The sequence below is a fragment of the Umbelopsis ramanniana genome (genome assembly GCF_025399195.1).
Source record: "Umbelopsis ramanniana AG unplaced genomic scaffold K450scaffold_78, whole genome shotgun sequence".
Taxonomy (NCBI): Eukaryota; Fungi; Mucoromycota; class Umbelopsidomycetes; order Umbelopsidales; family Umbelopsidaceae; genus Umbelopsis; species Umbelopsis ramanniana.
In genome coordinates, this window is record NW_026252164.1 from 1 (window position 1) to 15011 (window position 15011).

The 15011-nt window shown below is 44.1% G+C and overlaps 6 protein-coding genes across 6 annotated transcripts; 2 read left to right on the top strand and 4 right to left on the bottom strand.

Moving 5' to 3' along the window:
* Nucleotides 1-1350: 1350 nt before the first annotated feature.
* K450DRAFT_164448 (uncharacterized protein) lies at nucleotides 1351-1617 on the bottom strand (the record flags this gene model as incomplete). The annotated part of the gene is made up of 1 exon (XM_051584041.1): nucleotides 1351-1617. A coding segment is annotated over one exon (267 nt), but the record flags the coding sequence as incomplete, so codon positions are not given.
* A 1436-nt stretch (nucleotides 1618-3053) lies between these two features.
* On the bottom strand, nucleotides 3054-4858 carry K450DRAFT_259907 (uncharacterized protein). Its single transcript, XM_051592074.1, has 9 exons — nucleotides 4801-4858; nucleotides 4690-4722; nucleotides 4487-4612; nucleotides 4302-4412; nucleotides 3992-4225; nucleotides 3801-3928; nucleotides 3622-3733; nucleotides 3503-3550; nucleotides 3054-3419 (listed from the first exon to the last, which is right to left on the bottom strand). The coding sequence occupies exons 1-9, from the start codon at nucleotides 4819-4821 to the stop codon at nucleotides 3129-3131; spliced, it is 1104 nt and encodes a 367-aa protein (XP_051440795.1). The 5' UTR covers nucleotides 4822-4858; the 3' UTR covers nucleotides 3054-3128.
* Nucleotides 4859-4899: 41 nt separating this feature from the next.
* Nucleotides 4900-6742, bottom strand: K450DRAFT_259912 (uncharacterized protein). The gene is made up of 8 exons (XM_051592075.1): nucleotides 6572-6742; nucleotides 6457-6481; nucleotides 6264-6376; nucleotides 5997-6200; nucleotides 5832-5920; nucleotides 5672-5744; nucleotides 5389-5601; nucleotides 4900-5318 (listed from the first exon to the last, which is right to left on the bottom strand). Exons 1-8 carry the CDS (start codon nucleotides 6704-6706, stop codon nucleotides 5112-5114), a joined length of 1059 nt encoding a protein of 352 aa, XP_051440796.1. The 5' UTR covers nucleotides 6707-6742; the 3' UTR covers nucleotides 4900-5111.
* Nucleotides 6743-6877: 135 nt separating this feature from the next.
* Nucleotides 6878-10549, bottom strand: K450DRAFT_284018 (uncharacterized protein). Its single transcript, XM_051593495.1, has 4 exons — nucleotides 10310-10549; nucleotides 10025-10240; nucleotides 9396-9808; nucleotides 6878-9323 (listed from the first exon to the last, which is right to left on the bottom strand). Exons 1-4 carry the CDS (start codon nucleotides 10513-10515, stop codon nucleotides 7078-7080), a joined length of 3081 nt encoding a protein of 1026 aa, XP_051440797.1. The 5' UTR covers nucleotides 10516-10549; the 3' UTR covers nucleotides 6878-7077.
* A 2556-nt stretch (nucleotides 10550-13105) lies between these two features.
* Nucleotides 13106-14210, top strand: K450DRAFT_259921 (uncharacterized protein). The gene has a single exon (XM_051592076.1). The coding sequence runs from the start codon at nucleotides 13138-13140 to the stop codon at nucleotides 14089-14091; it is 954 nt and encodes a 317-aa protein (XP_051440798.1). The 5' UTR covers nucleotides 13106-13137; the 3' UTR covers nucleotides 14092-14210.
* Nucleotides 14211-14364: 154 nt separating this feature from the next.
* On the top strand, nucleotides 14365-14899 carry K450DRAFT_259922 (uncharacterized protein). The gene is made up of 4 exons (XM_051592077.1): nucleotides 14365-14448; nucleotides 14535-14601; nucleotides 14670-14712; nucleotides 14777-14899. The coding sequence occupies exons 1-4, from the start codon at nucleotides 14406-14408 to the stop codon at nucleotides 14861-14863; spliced, it is 240 nt and encodes a 79-aa protein (XP_051440799.1). The 5' UTR covers nucleotides 14365-14405; the 3' UTR covers nucleotides 14864-14899.
* The last annotated feature ends 112 nt before the right edge of the window (nucleotides 14900-15011 follow it).

Genomic DNA, 15011 nt, shown 5'->3' on the forward strand with positions numbered 1-15011 from the left:
GTTCCTAGTAGCTATGCAGGCTCCGCGATCGATCAGTATGGATATTATTTCCGGATATTGACCAGCCAAGAACAGCGGTGACCTTCCATCCTCATCCAGTGCTTCAATGTCTGCACCGTTGTCCAAGAGATAAGTCAATACTTCAATCTGTCCATGCTGCGACGCTCTATGCAACAATGTGTTCATACAGTATCGTCTCTCTTCTTCGTCATTGATGAAACCTAGTGCGCTTTGAATCAGCGTAATTTGTCCGGCATCTACAGCCAAATTTAGCAGCCACAGAGTTGTATCTCCTGTTTCCTCAGTAATGGCTCCTGCGTCTTTCAGCTGGTATACTATATTGACATGACCTTTCGATATGGCGACCTCAATTGGTGAAGTTTGTTTTTCATTTCGAGTATCAACATTGGCGTTATGAGCAATCAAAGCAGCCACAATATCAAAATGATTATATTCTGCGGCGAGATGGAGAGCAGTATCACCATACTTTGTTTTTGCTTCGATATTGGCTTTGTTTTGTAGCAGCAACTCAAGAATGGCAAGATGGTCATCTCTAGCTGAGAGGTGTAAAGCAGTTAATGAGTCGTTATCGACTGCATTTATGCTTGCATTTCTTTTGATCAATAGAGAAACCATTTCCTGTTGGGCGGCAGTTACAGCAATCATTAAAGGCGTTTGGCCATTGGCATTCCTAACGTCGATATTAGCGCCAAGGTCCAAGAGAAGGGTTGCCATTTCTGTATCTCCATTTTCCGACAATTCGGCAAGAAGGGGGTTCCCGTCTTTGGACTTTTCATCTAAATTTGCACTGTTGGCAGATAGTTGAAATACTGTACTTTTGTGTCTATTTCTTACCGCCAAGTGAAGTGCAGTATTAAAGTTATCATCGTGCAAGTGGACAGTAGCTCGATGGTGGAGCAGTATACCTACGGCTTCCGTATCTCCCTTGTCTGAAGCCAGGTGAAGTGCAGTTTCTAAGAATCTATTTTGTTCGTCAACAGCCGCGCCATGATTGATTAGAAGGTCTACTATATCACATTGTCCATTCATTGCAGCCAAGTGAAGTGGAGTATTTGAATACTGATTTTTTACATCCACAGTACACTGCCGGCTGATCAGAAGACTTACTACTTCCTTATGGCCATTCTTTGCTGCCAAGTGAAGTGCAGTTGGTGACGATGCATTTTGTGCGTCGACAGGCACGCCATGGTTGATCAGCAAGTCTACGATTTCATGATGCCCATTCTCTGCTGCCTTATGTAATGCAGACTTTGGAGAGCTTCCATTTGAACCAACAGTAGCTTGATAATGAAGCAGCAAGCCTACTACTTCTTTATGGCCTTTTTCTGCAGCCAAGTGAAGTGCAGTATCCAATCCTTTATTTTTCAAGTCAACAGCCGCGCCACGCTTGACCAGCAGCTCTACTATTTCGTTATGTCCGTTGGTTGCAGCCAAATGAAGTGAAGTGTTTAAAAGTTTATCTTGCAAGTCAACCGTCGCTCCATGGCTTAACAGCAGCTCTACTACTTCCTTATGTCCTTTTTTTGCAGCCTTGTGAAGCGCAGTGTTTGAATGGAGATCCTTAAAATCAACAATAGCTCGATGTTGGAGCAGCAGGCTTACTACTTCTGTGTGTCCTTTCTCTGCTGCCAAATTTAGTGCAGTATCCAACCCTCCATTTTGCAAGTCAACAGCCGCGCCACGCTTGATCAGCAGCTCTACCACTTCTTTATGTCCGTTTCTTGCAGCATTATGAAGTGCAGTGTTTGAATAGCGATCCTTAAAATCAACAGTAGCTCGATGGTGGAGCAGCAAGTTTACTACTTCTGTGTGTCCTATCCCTGCAGCCAAGTGGAGTGGAGTATTTGTATCGTTATCTTGTACATCAACAGACGCCTGATGGTGGAGCAGCAAGCCTGTTACTTCTTTATGCCCTCTCTCTGCAGCCAAGTGAAGTGCAGTTTGTCCGTTGTAATTTTCAGCGTCAACAGCCGCGCCGTGCTTGATCAGCAAATCTACTATTTCATGATGTCCTTTCATAGCAGCTATATCGAGTGCAGTTTCATAGTCTAAACCTTCTAAACGAGTATTAGCTCGGTGGTGGAGGAGCAAGCTAACTATTTCACCATATCCTTCCTCTGTAGCCAAGTGAAGTGCAGTATATGAAGCTTCATTTATTTCGTCTATAGCCGCGCCATGGTTGAGCAACAAGTCTACTACTTCTTTATGTCCTCCCTTCGCAGCCATGTGAAGTGCAGTATCTGAAAATTTGTTTTGTGCATTAACAGCCGCACCATGACTGATCAGAAAGTCTACTTTCTCATATTGTCCATTCCTTGCAGCCAGGTGAAGTTCTGTTTCTGCCTTGTCATGTTGTGTACCAACAACTGTGCTGTGCTCCATCAGCCAGTCTTCTACTTCTTCATTTTGGCTCTGCGCAGGCAAGTGCAGTGCAGCCACGTAATCAGTATTTTTCCATCCACCGTTGGCATTAAGTTGTAGTAATATGTTGATCCCACGACTGTACATATCACTTTCGCCTTTGGTATCACTGCCAACCTGATTGGAGCTATCGCACATCGACTGACCATTTCCCGTAACCTGATTTTGACTTATTTCCCTCTCAGTGCCAGAAGACATGGTACGAAAAAAGAAAAAAGAGAGAGAGAAAGAGAGTTTGCAGTTTTGGTGCGCAGCAGATTTAATGACAATTAGCTTCTGTGCGACAGCAAAGGTATCACTTGACTCGTCTTTGACGCTCCGAGCCGAAGAAACTTTGAAGCAAGAACTTCCATACCTCAGCCGCTATGTAGATTGATCTAATCAACATACTGTTCTTCAACAGTATCTCATATGCTAAATTCAAGTACTGTTTTCACCATGCACAAAATCAAGTCAAAAATTTTGGGGATCTAAATCTGAAGTATTGGTGATACTCATCACAAACCTTATGAGAGGCAAAACAACGCCTTTCATGTCCCAGTTGCATGTCATCTTTTGTAGGGCTCATCTGTTTATGAAGCAGAAATGTAGAATATCAAATGAGACCACCATATTGAATAAAAATACAATCAATTTTATTTGTCTATAACAGCGTGGGGGACCAATTGGCCATACTTTTCATCCGTTTATGCAATTTCTTCAATGGCAAGATCCTCGTCTTCATCTTCTACAGCTGGAGCTTGGTCTGGATGCTCGTTGATCTCTACGATCTTCTCGTCTCCTTCGTCACGCATGAGCATGTCAACAATATCCTGGCACTTGTCCGAGACCTTGTCGTCATTTTCCGATGCATGGAGACGCTGAATGACACGGTATACCTGCTTTTCGCGCAAATAATCTCTGCCGTTCCGGGTAGTGGTAAGCAAAAGAATTGATTCGCACAACATCAATCGCAGCAATGGATCCGCTTCTCGAGTCTAAATAAGAGTGGGTAGGCGGTGTGAGCTGAGGCTTCTAGAGTGTGGCCAAACCATCGTTTGTAGATGAACAAATAAATTACCTTGTCATCATCCAACAATTGGATCTCCTCGGGAAACTTCTCGAATTCCTAAACATATCCAAAACGTATGAGTACGATCGCCCTAGTAGACCACTCAATGCCATAATAGCCATACTCACATCCATGTCATACTCTTCGTTGCCACACAAAGGCAAGAGGATGAAAGGCAACATGTTGGTACCTTCGACATCCAATATTTCATCATGCTTTCTAGTTTCAAAGCAGCAGTTCCTAAACCACAAAATGTCAGCGGACGTATCCTTCAGGAACATCCAAATTCAAAAAATACGACTCTTACTTCATGGTAGAGATAGCACCTCCTCTTCGGATAACGCTCTTGTCTTCGCTGAAGATTTGAACTTTGGTGACGGGAGCTAGATTATCGTGACTAGCCTTCTCAACGAAATAAACTCGACCATGACGGATCTAATAGCAATTTATCAGTACGACGAATCTCCCTATGCCCCCACACATGCCTGTTCAACTCACTGAAGAAGCGTTGGCAAAGACACTAGCCAAGAAATGGAATTCAGCTTGTGGGTTGTAATTCTTACCCACTCCCTTATGGAATGCCTCAACGAGCTGATCCATCAAACGTGTTGACTCGGAAAGGCCCTCCAAAGGCGTGACCTTTGCGTCTATTAATTTGACACAGATGGGCTCGTACTTGGTCATGTTGGACAACAGCATGCAAGCAACATCGGCCAAGATAGATTTTGGAATCTGGTAAGAGACAAGTGATTGGCTGATTAGAGTGTGAAGTACGCTACACGGGGGGCAATATGAAAGGGACGCTTACGGTGATTAGAAGGCAAATGTGCTTGATGAATTTGTCATCATCAAGGTCGGGGAGAGTTCGAGGGTCGCCAGACAAATTAATGAGGGACTTCAAAGCGTCATGGGCAGTGATCTAGGATACCAACAGATGTTAATTATCTGTTCTCGAAACCACTAGCTCGTCTCGGTATTACACAGTATACATACGGGATCCTCTCTGCAAAGGGCCTTGAGGTCAGGAATGACAGTTTGGCGCTTGCTCAAAATGAGCGCTTGGTATCCTGAATTTTGGTGCGTGAAGCCAGTAAGATGGTGCAAAGCAATAGCTCGAACCTGTTCATAGTTCGTTAGTGTCTATGCGGCGATCGGTCCAATGTAGTCCGGGGATTCATCCATGAATTCATTCATACCTCTAATTTTGGTTCGTGCAAGAAATCGATCAGCTGTAAAAAGAGAATCCGGGATCAGTATGATATAGAGCATCGTCGCCTTGCTTGATCCTCTTTCGTCCTGAACTTCACCTCAACTATTTGTTGTTCCATGGTAAAGACAATGTCAAAGGTAGTTTATAAAAAAAAAGTTTGGACGGTCTTTTTTTTTGTGGTTATGGGCTCATTGAATTACAGCTAAAAACATTTGGCCTGGACGGAGTTTGGATCTCGCTTTCGGCTGGCGGGCTGCCGAAGAATAGCGACCTTCTACATCCTTCTCATGCACACAACTTCGGTTTGATTTTATTTTATTTTATATTAGAGCTACCGTACAGAAAGGTCAAAGTGAATGATATCAGCTAGATAAAGCTTAATTTTTAAATTGCTTGCAGCACTCTAGTTTATTTGGTTCTCTTGTAGATCTTGTCCATGAACTCAATGAACACCTGCTTCTTGACACCGGTGGATTCATCAACTTGGTCAATCAAAGTTCTCAATTCAGTGTAGCTCTTGTTTTCATAGTTCTTGTAGATTTGTTCAATGTTCAAGTCCAAATACAATTGCTTAACCTTAGCTTCAGCCTCAGCATCCTTCTTGCCATAGTTTTCCTAAGGTAATGAGATTGCGGATTAGTATGTTGGAAATTTAGTGGGAAGGACAGAGGTAATGGGTGCTTACATCAAGAACCTTGCGCTGTTCAGGGCTGGCGATGACGAGAGCCTGGTTGATGAGCCATGAGCACTTGTTATCTTGGATATCAGTGCCGATCTTGCCAATGAAGGCAGGGTCACCATAGCAATCAAGGTAGTCATCCTGAACCTGGAAGTACTCGCCGAGAGGAATCAAGATATCGTGGCATTGCTTGAAGGCTTCCTCACTGTGGACGCCAGCCTAATGAAATAAAAATGTCAGTCATTGTTCAGTAAGTGTGATTACATATTGTAGTATATGTCTAACTCACCATGTGCAAAGCAAGGACGACGGGAAGGTAGAAGGAGTAGTAAGCAGTCTTGTAGATGACAATGAACTGATGCCTAAGGTGAGATGAAGAACGTCACAGTGTTAGCTTTCACATATTTGATCTGGTTTGGTTTTTTGGCCTGATCTGATCCAACACTCACTTTTGGGGAGAGAACTTGCTGAGATCGACCTTGTCCTCAGGAGCAGTGATCAAGTCGCAAAGCTGACCCAACTGAGTCTGGAAGCTGACCTAAATTTGCACGAAACAAATGTCAACACTAGGCCTATGTAAAGCATCTGCATCACGTAAAAGAACGCATTCTCACATCATGGAAGAGTTCAACCAGATCAATGTAGTAGCTGGTGCCCTTGAAGTACTTCTTCAAGAAGAGGAAAATGCAGGATTCCAAAATGAAAGAGTCGTTGATGGCGATGGTTCCGACACCGTCCTTGCGGTACCAGCAGGGTTGACCGCGACGAGTGATAGAGGCATCCATCATATCGTCAGCAACAAGGAAGTAGGCTTGCAACTAAAACGAGACGCGTGAGATATAAATCGAGACAATCGAGGCACCGAGTGTTGTTCCACTTACGAACTCAACGAGCCAGCCCAAAATTCTAGCCTTGTGAAGCTCTTCCTCAGTGGCAGCATCACCCTTGAGAATGTAAAGAGTGTCGACAACAGACAGACCGCGGTTGAGTTTTCCTGATGAAACGTCAAAAGTAAGATTAGTCAAGGCACGACAGTGGGATGGTCACGCCAGTCAATCCAATAAGACGTTGTACCTCCGGGAACGTTGTACTCCAAGTTCTAAAGGCAAGGAAGGATAATCAGCCATTTTGTGATGGACGTACAATAACAAAGTTAAGCTCATCTGGATTTGACAGGATGAAGACGTACCTGCTTAGTCCATTCGTAAGCATCCTCGGGCATGTTGTATTTGCGAAGCTCATCGAGGACTTCGTTGGCCAATTCGGGGAATACATCGAGGAAAGCCTTTCGGTTAGCTTCCTTAACAGATTTAGCGTCAACCATGATCTCTAGATGATGAAGGTGTTGAAGTTTATGACTTTTTTGTGGGCCCTGAAATTTTTGCTGCCAAATGCCCCGCAGCCTCAGAAACGTCACATCCATCAACAAATGGAAGATCTCGTTCGCTCAACCCTCACGCAACCACCGATCCCAAAATCCAACAAGCCAACCAGTATCAATGACCATCGATTGAAAGATTTTTCTTCAATAAATTAAGACGAAACTTCTCGGTAAAAAAATAAAACATGGTGCAAAAATGTTTATTGCAGTGAGGAGTGGATGATGAGATTTAAAATTGATTGACGGACTTTTTTTTTTACAGTGTAAGCGGAAGAGGTAGGAAATGTGTGTATAGTGACAATGGCGCAGATGCATTAGTTCTTGGTGGAAGTAAAGCTGTTCATGAACTCAAAGAAGGCAAATTGACTTGGGTTGGGGCCGTACTTGTAGACGAACTGAGATGCCAAGGAAGCACCAAAGATAGCACGGACATAACTTTCAGGCACACGTTGCAAAAGAGTCTCCAAACCAAGTTGCTTCAAAAGAAGGTTGGGGAAAGCTGCTTCAAGGACAATGCGACGGAGCTCAATGTTGTTCCATAATGAGTTATGTTGGAGTTGTTCATTGAGTTGAACGATGGCAATAGACAAATCATCAGAGAGAATAGAGAGAGGGGCCTTGCTGATGTTGTGTTCTCGCCACAAAGCCTCAAATTCAAGAGCAGCGTTGCGCTCAATGATTTCTTGCACTTCCTTAACATAGGCTTCATAGAAAGCAGGGACCTTTCCATCACGGACACACATGTGCTCTTCAAACTCTTCGTTGTTGAAAGCCAAGGCAGCAAGGACTTCAAGGGAGGATGAGGTGACACCACCCTTGTTGGCAGAAGCATCCTTAAAGATGACGACACCGTTCTTTTCCAGACGAAGACGAGCTTCTTGAGTGAAGAACAAGTTGGCACCTTCAACAACATACTTGAATCGGGGAACGCCATCTTGATCCAACAACTTGGTAACATTACCGAGATCAACAGATTCGGGTCGGCCACCACAAGGCACAAAGATCATGGCAGATGAGAGTTCATTGACATGGAAAGTATTTCGGAATTGCAAACCGTTATCAACGACCATACCGTTAGGCAACTTGACATTGTTTTCATCGACAAGGACCTTGAATCCCTTACTGCTGAGCTTTTCAGGGTTGAAGTTGCTGATCATGAGACGAGCGTTGGCAAGTCGGGTCAACTCCTCACGATCAATACCTTCTTCGTCATAGAGGACACCAGAGCCATCGACAATAGCAGTGGTCTTATCTTTGGAAATCTTGATTTCATTGGATCCCAAATCTCCATCTGGACCACCGGTCTGCAACTTGGTACATTCCTCCTCCTGAAGACCGAGCTTGCGATAGATACCCAAGACATATTGGTGGACAGAGCGGGTGGTCATACCAAAGAGATCGTGGGGGATACCACCAAGGCTTTGGCTCTTTCCGGTAGTGAAGGCCTTCCAGAAGCTGGCATTGCGACGACGAGCGTGTGCAGAAGCCCAGTCCATATAGTCGGCAGTACCTTCATCAGGGCCAAAGAAGAGAATCTCAGGCTTCTTATAACGGTCGACCAAGGTTTCCTTGATACCAGGAGTCTTTCCAATGATCAACAGATCCAAAACGGAATCGACATACTTCTCAAAGGCAACGCGAGGCTTGTCTTGCTGATCCATGTCAAGGAGAATGGTACCCTTGGAACCACCTTCAGGAATATCCTTGTTCTTGCGTTGCTGGGTGGCAGCAAGTGCGTAATTTTCATCAAACAAGGTACGTTGGTTGATGGAATAGGCTTCAGTGTTGCGGGACTTGATAATACGAATACCGCCTCGGGCCACATCTCGGAAACGCACGTGGAAACCTCGGAACTCTGAACCGACAACCAGGAACATACCATATACCTTGTTAGGGTACTCGATCTCAGGCAAAAAGCTGGGATCCATGCGGAAGGAGAGAGCAACCTTGGTGGATTGATAGAAGTTGGTCTTGAGAACATGCTTGTTGAACACAAGGAAGGATTCCAGGACCATTTGTTCGTGCGCATTGGAGGTGGTATGCTTAATCTTGTCACGAAGTTGATCTTCCGTCAAGATTTCTTGGGTGCTCAAGCGTTGATAAGAAAGAGTAGGTTGGAGAGTAGCCTCACGTTGGTTGACGTAGTGGACAGTAGCAAAATTGGCATACAAGAGCTTGATTAATTCGGGATACTGAGAAATGATATCCAAGATATATTCACGAGTGAAAGTCTCTTGACGCAAGCGCTTCTTCATCTTGTTAAGCACCTCTTCATGGATGGGGTTGGTGCGATCAAGAATAGTAGTAAGAGCCAAGTACTCCGAACCCAAGCGGTTGAGGAAATGTTGACAGAAAATCCAGCATACATAGCCGTACACGGTCTCTTGAACGGACAATTGGTTGCTTTGGAAGAAGGATTGCAAAGGAGTATTTGGCAAGCAGTAGATCAAGGAAGTTTCCTTAATGACTTGGTGAATGGAGTGTTCGATAGGGAAGCCACGGGCATTGGGAACAGGATTCAAATACAAGCTCATGATGGTAACGCCATTGGAAAATTGTTCTGCATGTCAAAGTTAGTTTTTGAGTAAAGATCGGCACGATAAGAAAAATGGGAGAAGAGGCTGTGACTTACCGACATACTTGCGAGTAGAATACAGATTGTAGTAATGGTATAAATCAGACATAGCAGAGAAGAAGTTTTGGGTACTTCGCTGTCTATAACCAATGACCAGTCTATGTTCGCGACTACCCTCGACTTGGTACATCTCTATAACAGGGCCGGTTCTTTGAAGAACGTTGTTCATCACCTCTTCGTACACTTGAAGCGTGTGGTCGGTGGCCTTCTTCAAAAAGGTAACATCTGCCACTTGTCGGATATCAGTTTCTTGTTCTGGTGTGGGGTTCTCATTGACAAACTGGCACTTTGTCACAAAGTAGCAACGAAGTTGTGATGTCATGCTTGACGACACTGTTCCGTTGGATCGATAGGATTCGAGACGGTACGCCAAGGTACGAACGCTAGCATCGAGGTACTTCTCATCGATTCTAATTAAAAAAGTGTGTTAGTTAGGTATTCTGGTACCATGGCCCCCCCGGTAAGGTATGATAAGGGATGGCTGTGAGGTCCGGACGCATGTGGAATTAAAATTTTCGTTATCTTTGCCTCGCTCAGCCAAATATTATTTTGAGCGAAGCCCCCCTCACTTCATATCAAACCACCCCCTTACCGACCCTTTTCCATTAAATGAGTCACCATCTTACCTCTTTTCATACTTGGGTCCACTGAGCTGAGACACACCAGGCTTAGACGAGTGGATATACACCGTAGCATCATCGGTTTCTCTCTCCAAGTTGATGTCCAACACACTTTCGTGTCGAGTATATGCAAGAATCTTTGCACCGTAGAGGGCCATGATATGGTTTGCAATGGTCTCCACAGTTTCCAGGGCAAAGTAGTAATCGTCAATACCAAGGTTTCTAATGGCAAAATGGCACTGTTAATAAGAATTTGGTGGTGAAGGGCAGCACTACCCATCGATACATTACCCATAGAACCAAGAGACTTCATTTTGGACAAGATCCTTGGGTAAAAAGCCTACGCCGGAAAGGAAATCACAGACGCTGACCATCTGTTCCTCCTTGCCAGGAAACACGTTGGCATTGTAGCCACTCACATTCTTGACGGTGTGTGTTTTCTCCAAAGTGGTTGGAACCAGCAACCGCTGTGCTCCAAGTTCGGTAGAAATAGTCATTGAGGAATAAAGGTAAAGAAAAGGGAAAGAAGATGAGATGTAAAAATTTCAGCACAGGGACCACGCTTTATAAAGGCCTTCTTCACCAAATAAAAAATCTGAGGGCCACGTTTATTATTAGAAAAAGCTGGGTCCAGCCGCGGAATGAGCCTTTTGGTTACCCAATTACAGCCTTTTACCGGATAACCAAAGCCCATTGTTTGCATGATGCTTTAAGAATCCATGTACTGGCTAACTATTGTTTCCTTTCCATGGATTTTTGCGTCATTATGAAAGATGACTAAAGTAAGGTTGAAGTGGTTCATAAGCTGTTAGCAATTGAGTGTGAGAAACTACCAAATTTAGATTCGTGAGAAATTTGTGGGGCATCAGCGGAGTGTGTTCTGACTAGACGGCTTCCTACATGATTGGGTGGGTCATACTTCCTTCAAGGGCCGTCCAAACGATGAGTCTTCTAAGACATGACCCAAGAATGAGGTCGTCCAGCCAACACCAGGGTGATGATATCAAAAAGTTCATACGTTCATTGAACTACTAGAGCCATTGGAATTTTCATCCATTGACCGCCAGGGCCAAAGTATATACAGACCATTATATCGGCTTTCACTTAATGTTTTCAGTCTCTTTGCACATGTTTGCTTCTCAAACACCTGACATCGTGGTCACGAACTCAATCCCTCCCTACTGGATGTGCCACCCATTGATTTGAAATGGACTGAAAGGTCAACATAACCGAAGTCATTCGCTTTACATCGTTCGGGTTGACTGGACATGGGATGGCTACTCAATGAAAGTTCCTTCAAAGTGACGTTAGGGTAGGTTTCATTTTAGATGTCCGATGGTAGATCAAAAGCGGTATTACTGGAATGCATACGACTAGTCAAAAACCCGACGATGTTAGTGTCGGCTGAGCCTAGATGGACTTCAACTAAGATGGGTGCATTAGGTCAAGTGCCATATTCGAATGGTGACAGGATGCGGAATTTCAGTTTTTTAAGAAAAGTTGTTGGGGGTGGTGCACCAGAAGTCCGCTTTTGCCTACATTTCGCCTGATGTGAGCTATGTAGTTGGCAATAGATCAAATTAATAGCGCGATGAATGACATAGTATGTATATGCAGATATATTGCTAACATAGTATTTTGGACTGTCTAGGGATATAAAATCATGTAGAATAAACTGTCTTCCATGCATGGCTATGCGGCATGGCTCTTGAGGCGGACCTTGGATGCCTATTAGAGTTTGAACGACTTGTCTGGGCCGTTCAAAACAAGGGATGAGTCCGTGGAGCTACAAACTTGCGCAATTTCTGCCGTTTAGCTGCAAGCATCTAGACGTCCATCGTACAATTGAGGCACTTAACATCACTATGCCTTGCCTTCATCAAATTAGGTAGGTAGCATAGATGTATCTGTAGGTTCCTGGCGAACTGCCCCGCTGAGCTTGGCTTCTGTATTTACATGCCATCAGAAAAAATGTTACTCTCCCTCCTTCTCTCCTTGAATGAAGCAGATTAGAGTTCTCATCCGTGACTCAAATGGATATATGGCCCATTTTGTGTGCCGTGGCGCTCACGTATTCCCATCGCTACGGCGGCGAAAAGCTCGTACGTGGATACTTTCCATTCATTCTGTCATTTCTATTAAAAGATTTTCTACACCTATGAGTGAAAGGCTAATTAGCAGTATTGTATGGCATGTTGGCTGTCATTAACAGCGTGCAAAGTCATAGATGGCCGTACGCCACGAGGTCGACCAAAAATTAGCTATGGTCCAACTCAGCCTTGAAGTTTTGAAACGTCGACTCACCAATAGTCACAATCCACCAGTGCGGATTTTCCATAATGGCATTGAGAGACGCCAAGAAGTGTAAAAATATTCTATCGATATCGATATCTCGTACTCGTGTACAGCTTAGCATAGCGTCGCTTTGAGTCTCAGCGTAAAGTCTAATAGTAGAGCCATGCAGTATATGTAATTTCCTTCAATCAGCCGTAGTAACCCTTCTGGCGCGAAAATCAATAAACCAGCAACCTACACTACTTCTTCTGCTTTGGATGCTACTTGGTCATCTCCATGTGGTGAATTTCACATTGCGATTAATCAGGGTTGCCTCGATCACTAACACTGCCCATTTAAGGGCATATTCAGACAGTAATTGAAACCCAGCCATAGCTGACAAAAGAGAACAGCTATTGGAATCACCAATGGCTGTCCAAACCCTAGTCTTTGACAAAGTGACCATATCTGTGCCCTAAGATACCGTTCATCTCGGATCAATTGCTATCATAAGCATCGCCAATTTCCCTTGAACAGACGCAGCTTCCAGTTTATTACTTTCGCCATAAAAGGTGACCTTTACATGCATAATGACAAGAACTAGGATTATGTACATGGCGAAAGCGTTGCAAACAAGTCAAAGCGGGAAGAATGGTTGAAGACTGGGATTTTCAATGGAAGCACCTGAACTTAATGCGGAGGAGCATACAGTTTTACAAGCGGTGAAATTTTTCGTAGCCTGATTTATCCAATTAGTCATTGGGTTTTTGCGTTTTGCTTTATATAAACACGGCGAAACTTTCCTGCCAAACTCTTCATCACACCTTTCCCGGCAAATCAATACTATGTCAAATAACATTCAACCCACTACCAGCAACACAAAGATTCTCGTCACCGGGGCAGCAGGAAATATCGGAGGTATCGGTCCCAACATCATTGAAACATTACTTTCGCAAGGATATTCTGTTCGCGCTTTTGTGCGGAGACAAGACAAGCGATCAGACGCCTTGCAAGCCAAGGGCGCTGAGATCTTCGTTGGAGACCTTACAAAATCCATAGATGTCCTTAAAGCTGTTGAAGGCTGCACTCGCATCTACTTTGGCATGAGCTTATCCGAGTATTATCTGGAAGCGTCGCTCATCATGGCAGCCGTAGCACGAGAACAGGGCAATATCGAAGTGCTGGTCAATATCTCACAAATGACTGTATCCCAAATGAGCTTATCTAAAATGACAAATTCACGACAGCAACGACTGCATTATCTGTCTGAGCAAGCCTTCAACTGGTCTGGGTTACCCGTAGTACACCTTCGACCTACCGTCTTTATGGATAGTCCATTCTTTAATCGCTGGGCTGCAAACTCTATCATTCAAAGTTCTGAGCTCCGCCTACCGTTTGGCAAAAGTCGAAGCTCACCCATTGCTGCAAAAGACGTTGCTGCAGTAGCTTCCGTTATACTTGCGAATCCATCAGATCACATCGGAAAGATATACGATCTTACTGGCCCAGTCTCACAAGATTTCCAAGCCATCGCTGGAGCCTATTCTGAAGCACTTGAGAAGGATATTAAGTATGTCGATGTACCATTTGATGAATGGATCGAACAAGTCCTTGGTAGTACTAGGCTGCCGGCTCATACATCAAACCATCTTCGTGAGATGGCTCGTTTGCATTCCGAAAATCGGTACGATCGACAGACGGATTTGGTCAAGAAAATTACAGGGCGGGAACCAACCACTCTTCAAATGTTTGTAAGAGAACGTCCTCAAGTGTTTCAAAATACTGGAGCACGACTTTAGGATGGTCAATCCGTCTTTAGGTTATCGCTGCTGTTCCGCAATTTATATAGAGATATTAGTTTGTACTGGATCATGCGATGGCCATTGTAAAAAAATAAAGCTGAAGTGCTCAATATCTTTTTAATACACTAACTTGCATGACGATGGCAAATGATATGGGTGGAAAAAAACATGTTTCCTTTGTTTGTAACCCTCCAAACATCCAGACACACTCATCTTGTTGCATACCACATTCGGCACACCCAAGCGTGACAGTGAAATTTCAGCTCTTTCATCTGGCCCGTCCAAGCAGCCTTGTCGGAGTACACTTAGCTATGAGCGAAGGTGTGCTGTCACGGCATGCGTCGATGAACTCGAGTAAGTGGCCAGACTTATTATGCGCACACACCCTCTTCATAATGTAAAGTTCTGGTATGCATTGTACTAACATGCCACGACATCAGGTAGCGCGACTTCTTCAGCAGAAGAACTTGCACAAAAATACCAGCGGCTCTTTCAGGAGTACTCAAGGTAACATTCGTCCTTGCTGTAGAAATTACTGCCTTCAGCCACTCGCCACTAACTTGAATTGTAAATAGAATAAAGGCTCAACATACCGTCCTTAAGAAGGCGGTGGTCAAGGTACGATTACGAGAAACTGCAGTCATCCGCGAAGGAGTCTAACGTATTTCCGTTCGCAATCCAGGAGCAAGGAACAAATGCAACGCTTCAAGGCAATGTGAAAGAGAAAGAAAAAGAGCTTCGAATGGTAAGGATTTTAGCAATAGAATGATGTAATAGCCACTTCTTGGTACTGATGGGATACTTTGTTTCATCCACCCAGCTGCAAGAGCAAGTGGATCTTTTAAAATACCATAATGAGCGTCTCACTAGACGAATTGAAGCAGTACAAGACAAAGATCATGTAAGAGGAAAGGGAA